Below are 16,006 nucleotides of genomic sequence, written 5' to 3' on the forward strand. Positions count from 1 at the left end.
AAAGGTGCCTTCCTTGACCACCTTCTCTCGCCTGTCTTCCTCCTCATGGTTCTCTCAGGTATTTTTTTTTTTCTGAGGAAACCAGAGGAAGAGCTCTATATTAGTCCACTTGCCTCAGGGAGCTCCAGCATCCCTCCATAGCCACTGTCTGGAGACCATTCTTCCACTCCATGGCCCTGCCTGGGGACAATTCTCTGTTAACTCTGACCCAACTGAGGCTCACAAAACTGACTCAAAGTACGCATATTTTTTAAATGAAGGAAATTTGACTGAACTATGAGTGGACTCAGAGTGACATTGGATGTTGTGTGTCCATTTGGTGGTGTGGCTTCAGGGAACATCTGTAAGAATATATCCCAATATTTCGGGGATCCCTGCAGACCTCACTACACAGGACCTGGTTGAGGGTCCTTTAAAAGGAGCGAAGCCACGCCCTGACCTCAGAGTCTCAGGGCATAATTTCTCAGCGCCCCTCGCAGTACCATTTGGCCTTTGCCCAGCGTGCAGGGGAGTTAGCCGTTACCACGGCCAAGTGCACATGAAAACTGCATTGCCCAGAAACCTGTGCGCCGCCCGGCAGCGGCACTCTTAGGGGCGTCTCCCTGCGGACGGAAGCTCTCTGGGCGGGACTTCCGGTATCTTCCTCGCGGTGGACATCTTGTCGGCTCTTAGGTGGAACCATCAGAGCAGAAGCTCGGGGTTGCTGGGCGGTTCCGAGGTGACGGAAGCGGGAGGGTGCGGGAGAAGTCGCTGTTCGCTCTGCGGAGTGGCTCGCCAGCGAAGACCCCGCCTGCGCCCCCGGGGACGGACGACCGCGGTGCCAGGGTCCCGCGACCTGGGACCCCCTCGCGGCTCCGTGTGGTCTACGAACTGTGATGGCGGCGGCCGCGGTGATGGGCCCGGCGCAGGTGGGTGCTGCCTTTCCCAGACTTTCGCCCGCCCCAAATCCTGAAGTTCCAAATGAGGAGCGCCTGTCTGAGTCCCTGCAGCGCAGGCCCCAGTGTCCAAGGCAGCGGGGCGCTGGTGGGTGGGGGCGAGTGTGACTGGCAGAGGGGCAGCCTCAGCATAGGTTTGGAGCTGGACTGAGCCCGTAGCAGTCGGGAGCGTGTGTGAACCGTAGTCAGGCCTGCAATGTCGAGGGGAGAAGTTGCTCCTTCATTGCGAGGACGATAGGAGCCATGGCGGGTTTTGAATGGTGGAGGGAAGGGATCCGAAAAAGGATTTTTAAAGTATTCCAATGTTTGCTGAGGAGGAAACCGACTACAGTGAGGTAGAAACGATGAGGATGGAGGCAAGGAGACCTTTGAGGAGGTCCCTGCAACAAACTCCAGAAGTGTTGCGGTGGTGGCTGGCCAGAGCAGTGGCAGGAGGGGTTGGGTGGGGAAGTCATGAGATTCTGGGTAGATTTTTAAAGATGGAACCAATGGGGTTTCCTGCTGCGTCAGATGTGGTCGTGAGTGAATGTAGGGAGGAAAGGGCTATCCAGGGTTTTTTTGGCCTGTTTTCCTTCCTGAACATGTGAAAGAATGGAAATTGGTAAGTCACAGCAGGGAGCACGTTTCAGGGGCATCAGGAATTGGGTTTTGGACTTGGTGAATCTAAGGTGTTCTGCACTGGAGGTTCGCATGGGTAGCTGAACATGCAGGTCTGGGGTTCTAGAGAGGGAGTTGTGCTAGAGACTTCAATGGGTGAGGCATAAGGTCAAAGCCTGTAGTGGATCAGATTTAGAGGGTGGAATTTCAAGGAAGTTATTTTGTGTGGCCTCTGAAGTGAGAGGTGGGTTTAGGGTGGAAGGCCAGGGATGAAGGGGTGGACACTTAAGATTCCTTCCAGAAAGGAGGGATCCTGGCATGTGAAAGCATTCTAGATGGTGGTGTTGGAAGTCAATGCTTGGTGCTGCAAAGTGAAACCAGCACTCAGGCAAAAGTTTTCTCAGCAAGGCAATTTACTTCTGTGCAAATGTGCTGCCTGTGTTAATCACGATCCCAAGAGCACACTGAACAAAGGAGGGAAGGGGTTTTTGTCTCTAACCCATAGTCCCTACCTTCCTCTGTGTCACTCCCCCATGGGCTGGGGTCGGACCGCTTAATCTAAGCTGAGCCAATTGGGTATTTGTGAGTATTTTCCAAATAAGGAAGAGGGAAGGGGAAGGTGAGTTACAGTGGTGGGACATGTGAGTTGTGTAGGACGTGTGGTTTTGGCGGGGGCAATGGGTGCAAAGTGAGTAAGGGAACAGATGTGAATTATTGATTAGTGCTTACAGGAAGGTTGTTTATAGTAACTAGGGGCAAGGAGGCATGGAGAACAAGAAAGGTTTGAGAACAAAGAACAAGGAAGTTAACAGGCTAAACCTTTGGAGAGGAATTTTATTATATCTTACAGTGTCAGTAAGAGGAGAGGGCTGTAGAGCATAAGTAGCCTGGCCTGCACTGGAGACCAAGGTGAGGGATGCAGTAGGTTTGCCACCCTACAGGCTCAGCATGCCTTCATGGGCGCTGCCTGTGGAGCAGTCCCATTCCCCAACCAGTGCATTGGTGCCTCAGTTACCCAAACCCTCAGGTAAGCAGAATTGATGAACATCTCTAATGAAGCATCACTGCAGCTCCCCTTCAGAGGAATATGTATCAGGTAGGCTGGTTTAGTGAAAGGGCTAGTGTACACCTTGCAAGTACGCAGAAGGAACTAAAAAATGTATGTACAAAGTAAGGGAAATTTATACTAGCACTTAATGATTGGTCAAAATATTAAGTTGCCTTGAAGTATTTTATTACAATGGAAAAATCTTAACCAAATTTTCTTAAAAGCTTTAAAGCAGGCAAAACAAACCTAATTTTTCAAAAACTCATCAGTTCATTTGCATGGATAGTAGTAGCTGTTTCAAAGGCACTTGAGATGTACAGACAAGCCTGATACAAACAGTAGCCCTATGAGGTGGGTGCCGTTATTATCCCCACTTTTAAGATGAGGACACTCAGACGCTGGTCTTTATGTTCACACAGCTGGTGGGAGCCAGCACTGAGATCTGAGTATCTGAAGTTAGAGAGGTAACCCAAAATCATTTCTGCCAAAGGGCAGGGTAGGCAGGGCTTAGGGAAACAGTTCAGTTGATGAGATCCCACTGTGGGAACCTGCCACTCCCAGCTTCCCTCCTCTTGTGAGGTTGCCATGGTGGCAGAAACTTATGATTCCTACCTAGATGAGAGTAGATTGTCTCAGGCCCTCACTTAGCCCAACACACCCCCATTATCTCAGCAACTCAGTGTGGAGAATGATAGTGTTCTGGGACTCTTCAGTGTCCCTTCTGCCTACCGTTTTTGGAGGTCCTGCAGTCACCCAAAGCTCTGTGTTGTAAATTCTGTTTTGGAATTATGTGGAAGGGTTTCCATTTCTGGCAAGCAGTGGGATGAAATGTGGAACATTATCTCAGGCATAGGAACCAGCATGTGCAAATATTTAACTTAAGGCTAAACTAGGAGTGTTCGGGGAACCTCAGGCCTCCATTATGTCTGGTGGGATCAGACAGCAGGGACAGGATTCAGCCCAGAAATGGCAGCCTGAGGATCTGGGTTTGTATGCTGAGAGAATTGGGAGCCACTGCAGGTTTGGAGCTAGGAGGGAGTGATCTGACTTGGGTCTTAACCAACTTTCTCTGTACAGTGAAAAAAGACTGTGGGAGTGAGGATGAAGGAAGGAATACCACTGAGGAGCTTAATGCAACAGTTCAGGTTGGACCAGAGTGGTCGCTGTAGAGGTGGGAGATGTGGATGGATTCTGAATCATTTTTCTTAAAGTGGGACCAACCAGATTTTCTGATGTGGAAGATGAGAAAGAAAAGGCAAGGGGTGAAGGAAGACCCTGGATTTTTTAGTCTGAGAAGATATAAAGATGCCATCAACTGAAGTGACAAAGTTGGTGGTAGGAGTACCTTTCAGAGGTAATATCAGGAGTGCAGTTTGGCTATGTGGAATCTACCATGTTCCAAAGACACTTGAGTGGAGTGGAGGTGTCAAGTAGACAGCTGGACACAGAGATCTGAAGTTCAGAGAAGGGATTCAGGTTGGAGTTATCCACAGGGTGGCAGCCAGCATGTGGATCAGGATGGAGCTTTGCTTCCAATTTAGAGAGAGAATCTTTAGGTCATGGTGACAGTGCCATCAGCACACTGTAAGGGCAGACACAGCAGGGTAGAGGTAGGGGCCATCTTAGAGTCTAGAAGAGGGAGGGAAATGTCCTTGGGAGGAAGGGGAATAATAGGGTCAGGCAGGTGGCAAAGCGTTCCAGGCAGAGAGTGGATGTGAGGTGAAGTACTGTAGTAATAGAAGTGAGGTGGCAGTGAGGCCAGAGCCAGTGCTTATTCAGCTCTTTATGTGCTCCTTAGGCTTCCATGGTGACCTTTGGTGGGACCTGTGGAGTTTCAGTCAAGCTAGTGAATTAGCCCAGGGACAGATTGGGTCAGTAGGCAGAATCCCTGTGCTTGGGGTAGGTGCCCAGTTAGTGTGGGTTTTGAATGAGTTAAATGTTGAGAAGCCTGTGACTGACCTCAGTAGTACAACAACAAAGCAGAAAAGGGCTGAGTTTATCTGGGATCTGCACATGGTTCTGGATTGCTGAATTGACCCATGAAATAGAGCCAGGAGGGGAAGATTTAATAGGTGGATTCAGGGCAACCCATGGCAGTGTGGCCATTGATCAGGACCAGATGTAATCCTGGATGCATTATCCAAGCATTCTCTGGATGCTGTGTGCAGATTTGCATGTGGGGAAGCCATGGAGGTACCAGTGTTGTGGGTGTCCATAGATGTAAAGGAGGTATAGCCAAAAGGGTGATGTGCACATGGAGATGGAGTGTGAATTCATGAGCCCAGAGCTTTGGTATGGAGGGTTTCTGAAAGAATGCTGAGCTCAGGTTTGTGTATGAGGAATAATCTGTTGATCCCCAGGGAGCTGGCTGATAGGAGAAGGGTTGGGTCCTACATACCAGGCCCATGGTGTTTTATCTGTCCACTTGCCTGTTCTGAGCTGGACAAAATGATTAATGGAATATGAGTCGAGAACAGGCACCAATCACACCAGGGCCTGTTATCTCATTTGAGTTAGTTGTGACAAGGAGTCCTGGAGAGAGAGGCTGTCCTTAAGCTCAGTTGTCCACCTCACACAGGGCTATGTGACCTTCAAGGATTTATTTGTTTACTTCTCTTAGGAGGAATGGGAGCTGCTGGATGAGGCTCAGAGACTCTTCTATTATGAAATAATGGCTTCTGTGCTTTGCATTTATAGTCTCCCTGGGTAAGGCCCCAGTATCCCATTTTTCTGGGCTGGGTCCTACTCTTCCTTTTTACCCTAGGGGTTGCTCTTTCCTTTCCATAGCTAGAGCATGGGTACTGCTCTCTTCTCTGATTCCCTCACATAGGTCCCCTGGGTGCCTAGGCTCAGCTAGATGCATTGCCCCCTCTCTTCCCTGTGTTCCTCAACTCCTGCTGCCCTGAAGCCTTGCCAGGAAGGGTTTGGAGGTCAGGGGTCCTAAGGTGACCCAGTGAATTCTGCTTGGCCTCTCCCTGGCCAGGTGACTGTCCACATTCATGACACCTCTGGACTCCAGGCTCCACCCGCTTCCTCTAATTGTAATTTCCTTGAGTCTGCCTGTGTCCTCAATTTCAGTCATCATGGTCACCACTTGTGGGCCCACTGCACTGTTCCTGCAGGACAATTTTCTGAGGTTCATTTTGTAGCATTTGTTTTCTTGCAATTTTGCATGGGTGGGCTACTCTGGCTAGTGCTCTCAGCCTGTTTCACCTTTCCCCTATGCTTTGTATCTTCCAGATCCTCTGTGGTTGTTGAATTGTAACAAGAGAGAGAACTCTGGCTGCCTGAGAGGGCATGACTCTAGTCACAGCAGGAGGGGCTTGGACAGGCCCTGGTGAGTGGGAGCTGAGGGACGCCATAACCTCAGGGCTGGGTTCCTGTAGTTCCGGAAACCTATGTTGTGCCCATCACAAGTGCCAAGGCCAGAGGCCCTAACTTATTTCTACCTTTTTATCCCCATTCTGTACACTCTTGTCATTTCTAATCTGACTTCTGACCCAGGGCTGTCTTCTCCCATTCTCTACCAGAGGGGCTCTAGTAGAGCAATAGCTCTCTCTGCAGTGCTTTCCAATATTGTACTACACTTACACTATTGTGTCATAAGATGTGTGCATATCTGTAAATAGTCCCTGAACACGTTACTTATTTTTAATCACATTTTCCTGGGCCTGTACTCACATTTCTGCATAGGAGTCACCTGTCACCCACAGTCAGCCAAGGTCCTGCTAAAAGTCATTGCAGAGGATTAAGTTGGAGACCTTGTATTACACCCCATCCTCATGTCTTTGTTTCTTGTGAGGCTATCTCCATTCTGTGACTCTTAGATTCCAGTACTGTACAGCAGCCCTTTTTTCAACCTGATCCTAGCTCTGTTCCACCAGGAAACTTAGGTACTCAGTCCTGGATACAGCAGACACATATTTGTGATGTAGTTGCCCCACCCACCAAAGTCAGCATGTACATCAATAGTATTTTTCTGCCTTCAGGTTGTTGGCATGAAGTGAAGGATGAAGAGTCATCTTCTGAACAGAGCATTTCTATAGCAGTGTCACATGTTAATACTTCCAAGGCAGGTTTGCCCGCACAGACGGCTCTCCCTTGTGACATATGTGGCCCCATCTTGAAAGATATTTTGCACCTGGATGAACACCAGGGTACACACCATGGACTGAAACTTCACACATGTGGGGCATGTGGGAGACAATTCTGGTTCAGTGCAAACCTTCATCAGTACCAGAAGTGTTACAGTATAGAGCAACCCTTAAGAAGGGATAAAAGTGAGGCCTCAATTGTGAAGAACTGCACAGTTAGCAAAGAACCTCATCCGTCAGAGAAGCCCTTTACGTGTAAGGAGGAGCAGAAAAACTTCCAGGCTACTTTGGGTGGCTGCCAACAAAAGGCCATGCACAGTAAGAGGAAGACACACAGGAGCACTGAGAGTGGGGATGCATTTCATGGTGAACAAATGCATTACAAGTGCAGTGAATGTGGGAAAGCTTTCAGCCGCAAAGACACGCTTGTCCAGCACCAGAGAATTCATAGTGGAGAGAAGCCTTATGAGTGCAGCGAATGTGGGAAAGCCTTCAGCCGCAAAGCTACACTTGTCCAGCATCAGAGAATCCATACCGGAGAAAGGCCTTATGAATGCAGCGAATGTGGAAAAACCTTCAGTCGAAAAGACAACCTTACTCAGCACAAGAGAATCCACACTGGAGAAATGCCTTATAAGTGCAATGAATGTGGGAAATATTTTAGCCATCACTCCAATCTAATTGTACACCAGAGAGTTCACAATGGAGCAAGGCCTTATAAGTGCAGTGATTGTGGGAAAGTCTTCAGACACAAATCTACACTTGTTCAGCATGAGAGTATTCACACTGGAGAAAATCCTTATGATTGCAGTGATTGTGGGAAATCCTTTGGCCACAAATACACCCTCATTAAACATCAGCGAATTCACACTGAGTCAAAGCCATTTGAGTGCATTGAATGCGGGAAATTCTTTAGTCGAAGTTCTGACTATATTGCACACCAGAGGGTTCACACTGGTGAAAGGCCTTTTGTGTGCAGTAAATGTGGGAAAGACTTTATCAGAACCTCCCATCTTGTTCGACACCAAAGAGTTCACACTGGAGAAAGGCCATATGAGTGCAGTGAATGTGGGAAGGCCTACAGCTTAAGCTCCCACCTCAATCGGCACCAGAAAGTTCACACTGCAGGCAGGCTTTAGGAGTGCTTTGAATACAACAGGACTCATCAATCAGATGTTGAATTTCATGTATCTGAACATTGACACAAAGGAGATACCTTATGGTGCCAGGTACGTAGGAACCTTCTAGGGATATGTTGCACTTTCTGACTTGCTCAGGTTTTTTGCCAGAGTTATGTCACTGTCAATCCATGTGGCCGAAACCATCTTAACTCTACCAGCTAAGATACCCCAGCATTGGGGAAGGCAGGGTTTTGTATTCTCCAATCCCTGGAGAAAATCATGAAATGCCTGAGTTCATTGGGGGTCCTCATTCCCTTCTGTATGACAGGTATAGGTATGGATATGACCCATTTTTAGCCAAGAGGGTCTGAGCTGTATCTGCTGGTGGCTTATACAAAAAGTTTACTTTCTTCATGGATATTCTTGGTCTCACATACTTGTAATCAAGTTTTTCCAGCCTCCAAGTCACCTGGCCTGGGAAAGTACTTGCCTCATGTTGCTCTGGTTTGTGATAATAAAGGCTTTACAGTTTAAGCCACATTTAATCTTGGGGCTGCTTCTTATGGTCTGGGATTGAAAACAGGCTCTGCCAAACTGAAGACAGCCTTTGTGCGGTGCCTCCAACTTTGCCTCAAATGGGACAGTGGGTTGAGGGAGAACAGTTCTTAGTCCAGTTTTGATGTTAACTTCCATAGCTGACAAAGCTTGTTAAGTAAGAATTAAGATCTTGTGTAGACCTGATTTGTCTGGATTTTAGAGTTATTTGAGAGCCCATATTTCACCTTGAGGAGGGTGCTGCTGCTGTGACAGCCTACAGTGTTTTGAAACAGCATGGATTGGGTGTCTTGTTTGCAGCATGTGTCCCATGTTCCCCAACACTGTTGAGGGAAAGCTGTTCCTCAGGCCCTGCTGAGTGGCCATATTCCCTGAAGGCCTGAATCTGTTTCACAGGCCACTGTTGGTAAGATCTAAAGCATCCAGTAGGGAAACAAAATTGATAAATATTGAGTGTGAGTAATTGGGATTGGGGAGATTGTGGCAAACTAGAGGGGAAGTGCCCATTGTAAAAACACATCCACAGACAGTCCAGGCACTAAGGCTGAATGGGATCAGGGTATCCAGAAATCTCAGGATCTCCAGGGCCATGTTACTGTTAGGTCAAGGTCACTGGTGCAGCAACGAATGTAGTTTTCCTAGATTCCTCTCCCTCCCTGGGCTCTTTACCTAATGTCTTTGCTGCACAGGCGGTAACCCTGGGAGTAAAGAGGTGTGGTCCAAGGAAGTAGCTTTTGTGACCAGCTGGAGTTTCTGGTGACTCTGTTGGCAATGGTCCTCATTGTTTGCCAGTTTTTCTTACTACTGAGGAAGAGATTGTCTTCCCAAGATATTTGGAGTGATAAGAGTCACCATAGTGAGGTAGAGTCACTCTTAGTGATGTCCAGTTGTCCAGTTTCCAATAGAAGTGGGAGATCCAGATTTTTAAATGGGATAACTTTTTATAGGTTCACTGAGGTGTAATCAACATGCAATATATTGCACATATTTAAAGTGTACGAGTAAGTCTTGATACACCACACACACACACACACACACTTGAAACTATCACCCTATCAGTGGAATTGGACATATCTGTTACCCCCAAAGTTAACCTGAGGCCCTTAACCTTTCTCTCAGTGCTCGCCTTCCCCCAGAATCCCTAGACAACCATTGAGTAGTTTTCACTGTAGGTAAATTTGTCTTTTCTAGAATTTTATGTAAGTCTGTCTATAAAGTGTTAATTTTGCATGCTGTCTTTCATGCAACATAATTTGAAATTTGTCCATGGTATGTATGAACAGTCCATTTTAAAATTACTGACTCATATTCTGTATGGATATACCACAGTTTATCCATTTATCTTCATTGATGTCTGTACTCCACCCCCATTTTTAAATATTAAAAAGCTGCTGCAAATATTGATGCATGAGTCTTTATGTGGACACTTAGCTGAGAACATTTTTAAGCAGAGGTTTTGAAGCTGTGACCATATATCTTACTAATTATAGTAAAATATATTGGAAAAGAGATACATACAGGGAAGAACTGCAAAACAGAAAAGACCTAAGATTTGATGATTTGGGAAATTCTCAGCCCATCTTAATTGGAAAAAAAAAAAAAAAACCATTGAAATTAAGAGATTCATTGTTAGGAAAGATAGATGTTTTAGAGAGATAGCCAAGGATGTTTGCTGATACTGGGATCAAAACATACATCAGAACACTGTCACACAAAAATCTCTTTGAAGAGATTAAATGTGACTTGTAGATCCCCTCAATACAAACAATTTATAAGAAGTTTAAACTATCACTCATCTCAGCAAAAGCCAAAAATATAGATAGGGGATTCCCTAGGAGGAATAATCTGCATAAACCTCTTTTCTAATGTTGTGAATTTCAGTGATGTACAGGAGACTCACAAAATTCTTGAAAATTTTATACCAGTGGAAATGCTCACCTTGGGTCTAAAGGGACCTTGAAAGTATGAAGTTAAAGGGTGTAGGCATGTAAAGTGTGAAGTTAAAGGGTGTAATATTCTATACATGGGACTGGCTGCGGAAACAGGTGCAAGCCCTTGCTACCTTTCATGAGAAAGGAAGGATGAATCAGCAGAGGAGAGTCCAGTGGGCAGAGTCCTGAACCATGTGATATTCCCATGTCTTGACTCCCAGTGGCATTTGCCAAACTAGATTTCAGATTTTCTTGGGATTGGTGGTTCCATTTTTTTTGTTTTCCCCCCTTCCATTTCCTCCCCTTTTGAAACAATGCATATACATATAACTATTATCCTAGGTCTTTCCCAACCTTTTGTTTGGGAGCAGATAACTAGTTTTCTAGTTTTACAGATCCAAATGAGACAGGAATAGCACTGGGTGGTCGCAGGAGGATGGAAAATCTCAACACCCTGGTTTTGGTGCAGCTGAAAAAAAAAAAGAAAAACCCAAACAACAGCTAAAACGGGAACTAGGCAAAGAAACCATGGGATAACAGAAAACCCAAAACAAAAGAGAAAACTGCCAGAACCCCAGTCAGGGTGACATGTCTGTGACTCTTCCAGGCAAACCCAAATAAGGGAGGAGGGGTGGTAATCAGGGGTCCCTGAAATCCCCTCCTTTCCCAGAATACCTAATGATTACCCCTATTAAAGGAACACCCATACAATTAGAAACCCAAACTTTGTTTTGCATGACTTGCTCTCAGGGGCACTCCCACACTTCTCTCGTGTGTACTTTTGCTTCACAATAAAAGCTGCTTGCCTTTGCTTCATTGTGACTCGTCACTGAATTCTTTCAATGGTGTTAAGAACCTGGATGCTGCTGGGGCTGGGGTCTCACCAACAATGTCCAGAGACCCCCCCCCTGAACCCCCCAGCAACACAGAGAAGAATTGTGCCCCAAGGTGGGATTATACCTAGAGCCTCATCCATATTGGACTTAGACAATTTAGATGAAATTGGAGACTTTAGCTCAGTGTGGAGGCGCACACCTGTAGTCCCAGCTGCTCAGGAGGCTAAGGCAGGAGAATCGCTTGAACCCAGGAGACAGAGGTGGCAGTGAGCCAAGATTGCGCCACTGCACTCTAGCCTGGGCAATAAAGCGAGACTGTCTCAAAAAAAATAATAAAATAGTAAAAGGCATCAAATTTTTGAGGGGAAATACCTATTGGTGAACTGAAAACTCGATAACAGTTCTGGTGTGTGGGATAACATGTTAATAGCCTTGATCATTTTGAATTTCATAATCATAAATGGGATTTTGTTTTTGAGATGGGGTTTCACTCTTGTTGCCCAGGCTGGAGTGCCATGGCACTATCTCAGCTCACTGCAACCTCTGCCTCCCAGGTTCAAGCGATTCTTCTGCCTCAGCCTCCCGAGTAGCTGGGATTACAGGCATGCACCACCACGCCTGGCTCATTTTGTATTTTTAGTAGAGACAGGGTTTCTCCATGTTGGTCAGGCTGGTCTTGAACTTCTGACCTCAGGTGATCCGGCTGCCTTGACCTCCCAAAGTGCCGGGATTACAGGCATGAGCCACTGTGCCTGGCCTTTTGGGATTGGTTTAAAGAGCTGTGGAAGACAATTGAGCAATTACCACAGAGATTAGCAATGGAGTTCCTAGTATATTTGAAAATGAATAAAATTGTTCCTGGGAAAATTAACAATAGTGATCTCAGTCTAAATTACAGAGTAAGCGATTCAGAGAGGATAATATGCCACATATGCATAGATTTGTTTAAAACAGTAAATTATATAGCACTGTAAAAATTGAAAAAAATACTATTAGAACAACAAACAATTAGGTTGATGAAGCACAATAAGAGACTAATGAAAAGGAAAGAAATGAAATTACTTAATATCAAAATGTATGAAATAAATTTAAGCCATATACAAGCATGCCAAATTAACTTGTGAGATTAACAAAGATTGTATTAATTGGGGAAAAAGACTAGGAGTCTGCAAATCCTAAGATTAGGCTTAACACTAAGCCTCTTACAAACTTCAAGTTTTCAAAAAGGCTCAAGGTTTTCTGGTACAGAGGTACTATGGGAGCACAGTTCAGATTTAACTTAACATTACGTTATTTAGGCCAGGCATGGTGGCTCATGCCTGTAATCTCAGCACTTTGGGAGGCTGAGGCGGGCAGATCACGAGGTCAGGAGATGGAGACCATCATGGCTACCACAGTGAAACCCCATATCTACTAAAAATACAAAAAATTAGCCGGGTGTGGTGGCAGGCGCCTGTAGTTCCAGCTACTCGGGAGGCTGAGGCAGGAGAATGGCATGAACCCGGGAGGCGGAGCTTGCAGTGAGCCGAGATCACACCACTGCACTCCAGCCTGGGTGACAGAGCAAGACTCCATCTCAAAAAAAAAAAAAAAAAAAAAGAAAGAAAGAAAATTACAGTCTTTAGGAAACTAGATATTCATCAGAGAGTGTATGTGACCAGAATAAGCCATCTTACGACGTCTAGATGACACACTAAATACTTACGCTGATTCAGAATTACCTGAGCTACTTCAACATAGGACATAGCAAAACACTGATAATTACATTACTATATACTTATAAAAGATGCTTGTGGCTGGGTGCAGTGGCTCACACCTATAATCCCAGCCCTTCGGAAGGCCAAGGCAGGCGGATCATCTGAGGACAGGAGTTCCAGACCAGCCTGGCCAACATGGTGAAACCCCATTTCTACTAAAAATACTAACATTAGGCAGGAGAATTGCTTGAATCCGGGAGGCAGAGGTTGCAGTGAGCAGAGATTGCGCCATTACTCCAGCCTGGGCGGCGAGAGCAAAACTCCGTCAAAAAAACAAAAAAAAAAAAACAAAAAAAACCATGCTTTCAAATCTGCCTAACAATTATAGCTTCAGAGTCCTTGTATTCAGGATTATCTATTTGTAACTTACTACTTTTTACAAATATTTTTCTTACACTAAATTAGAAAGAATGTTTGGTCTTGCAGGTGTCTGAGAATCTTTAGTAAAATACCCCTACAGATTCTATTTTGGAATCATGGTTTTAAAAAAAGCAAAAGTGTGTATTTCCAATTAATTGCTACAGAGATGCCAAATGTCCACTCAGTAGTTGTGAGTAAAACAAATTGTCTTATTGCTCTTCACTTCACAGGCAAATAAACTCTTCAAGTGATTGTGTGAAGTTCAGAGTATTTGGTCAGGGATGAAATGGAGGCTAATCCAGACAGGTTATAAGAGAAAATATGGAATAGAGATTCTAGGGGCACTAAAGCAAATGCATGAGGTGGTCTATGCTTCTGAGTCCCTCATAGTATGTTCCTTCTGAGTATTTGTATTCTAAACCTCAAAATTACAATTTTTTGTATAACATTTCTTACTGGATTCTCCAAGATATAATCTACTTTTTGAAGAATATGACATTTATGTAGAAATAATGGTTACTTACCAAACTGGTATTTGCTACTAGGAAAGTAGCATCAGTTTTTGGCATGGGCATCTGAACTCTGAGAATAAGGTTTGGGATTCTATGACCTCATCTCCTTGCTGGGAAGTGATGGTCATTTTATTCTTCCACCTGTAATTGCAGTGACAGTGTCTCCAAGAGGATTGGAGATGATCTCTGAAAAAAAATTTTGAAGTTAGAAAATTGTAGAAAGTTATTAACATTAATTACTGGAGTTATCCATTTAGAATGACATCATACCTAAAAGAGAAAATTATCTGTGAAATGGGAACAAATAAAGGTAAATAGAGGAAACAGTTCTAAGACATGGGACATGTAAGTTGAACCCTTGGTTATGCTGGAATCTTGGCTCCTATGAAATTCTTTTTTTTTTTTTTTTTTTTGAGATGTCTTGCTCTGTTGCCCAGGCTGGAGTGCAATGGCGCGATCTCGGCTCACTGCAACCTCCGCCTCCCAGGTTCAAACAATTCTTCAGCCTCAGCCTCTCAAGTAGCTGGGATTACAGGCGCCCACCACTGCGCCTGGCTAATTTTTGTATTTTTAGTAGCGATGGGGTTTTGCTATGTTGGCCAGGCTGGTTTTGAACTCCTGACCTCAGGTGATCCGCCCGCCTCGGCCTCCCAAAGTGCTGGGATTACAGGCGTGAGCCACTGCGCCCAGCCGAAATTCTTATTTCTACAAAGTCTGACATTTTTTCATTCATATGAATGGTGAGGAATAACAAACTTGGAAGGAAAGAAATAGTAAAAAGAGAGTGAGAGTACAAAGGTGAAAGAGTTGAGGGAAAGCATTACTCAACATCTTATCTGGTTCAGAGGCTCATCTAGATTTGTATTTACAGCAGTGAACAACCTACAAAGAAATGTATTCTCAAGTAGGCTTTATTCAAATTAAGAGATGTGGTCTGGAAATAATAAAGAAAATATTGGAAAATATACACTAAGTTATAAAGAGACAGATTCTATGGAAAATATCAGAATACCAGCACCAAGTAATAACGAACACGTGAAGTAGGTAGAATTTCTATAGGAAATTTCTACAGTCAGGGTTGTCCTTATAGTGGAGATAATATTTGAGCATATATTTAAAGCACAGCAGAGAGAGAGTGATTTGTAAACACAGAGAAAATGTGCTATGGAAAAGAAATAGCCAGTACAGTGTCCAAAAAGCCTGGAAGTGAAACAAATCATGTGGTCAAAGCACAATTCAAGAGTGACTGGTGATGGTTTTTATACCATCAAAAATCTCCCCAATGTGCACAATTACCCATGTATCCATTCACATGCCATTATCTCAGACCTCCTTGTCAACTGTCTTCTCAAACATATTCTTCCTTGCCCTTGATCACATTGCCAGGTCATGGACTGCTATCCTGTGAAATACTTGTTCTTTGGACACTTATTCCTCCTCATAAAAAGGTTTACAAGGTATGCCACTTGTGACTTCACCTATGGGGAAAATTTTGATCCCCAACTATCTTTCAAGAGGATGCAGAATATGGCTCTGAGGCAGCCACAGTTTTTTTTTGTTTTTTTTTTTTTTGAAATTTATCTTTTTTTCCCACCCTGCCTTATGGTGCTGACACAATCTTTTTTATTACTAGGTTTTTAAGAGCACTTTTAGGTTTGCAGTAAAATTAAGGGGAAGGTAAAGAGATATTCCATATACTCCCTGCACCTACATAAGCATAGCGCCCCCCACCCCAACCGCAGTGGCACATTTGTAGCAATTATAAACCTACACTGACACATCATTATCATCCAAAGTCCCTACTTTACATTAGGGTTCACTCTTAGTGTTGTACATTCTATGTGTTTGGACAAAGGTACAATGACACGTGTCCACTATTAGAGTGTCATATAAAATAGTAATCCTCTGTGCTCCACAAATTCATCCCTCCTACCCTTCTAAACCCCCAGCAACCACTGATCTTTTTACTCTTTCATACTTTTACCTTTTCTCAAATGTCATTAATTGGAATCATACAGTATATTGCCTTTTCAGATTGGCCTCTTTCATTTAGTGGTATGCATACAAGGTACCTCCATGTTTTTTCACGTCTTGAAGATTCATTTACCTTCAGCATTGAGTAATGTTCCATTGTCTAGATATACTACAGTTTATTTTCTTTCTTTCTTTTTTTTTTTTTTGAGACGGAGTCTCGCTCTGTTGCCCAGGCTGGAGTGCAGTGGCGCGATCTCGGCTCACTGCAACCTCCGCCTCCCAGGTT

General features: G+C 44.6%; 1 protein-coding gene across 1 annotated transcript; it reads left to right on the forward strand.

The window, feature by feature from the left end:
- The first annotated feature begins 444 nt into the window (after positions 1-444).
- Positions 445-9,752, forward strand: ZNF134 (zinc finger protein 134). Its single transcript, XM_004061548.5, has 3 exons — positions 445-908; positions 5,821-5,917; positions 6,570-9,752. The coding sequence occupies exons 2-3, from the start codon at positions 5,878-5,880 to the stop codon at positions 7,811-7,813; spliced, it is 1,284 nt and encodes a 427-aa protein (XP_004061596.1). The 5' UTR covers positions 445-908; positions 5,821-5,877; the 3' UTR covers positions 7,814-9,752.
- Positions 9,753-16,006: the final 6,254 nt, after the last annotated feature.

The sequence above is a fragment of the Gorilla gorilla genome, chromosome 20 (genome assembly GCF_029281585.2).
Source record: "Gorilla gorilla gorilla isolate KB3781 chromosome 20, NHGRI_mGorGor1-v2.1_pri, whole genome shotgun sequence".
Lineage (NCBI taxonomy): Eukaryota > Metazoa > Chordata > Mammalia > Primates > Hominidae > Gorilla > Gorilla gorilla.

What these genes read in the sequence shown, in the direction of transcription:
- ZNF134 (XM_004061548.5), top strand. Translation starts at nt 5,878, where the DNA reads ATGACTCTAGTCACAGCAGGAGGGGCTTGGACAGGCCCTG. An exon ending in AGGGGCTTGGACAGGCCCTG is followed by an intron (nt 5,918 to 6,569) that starts GTGAGTGGGAGC and finishes TTCTGCCTTCAG; the next exon opens with GTTGTTGGCATGAAGTGAAG.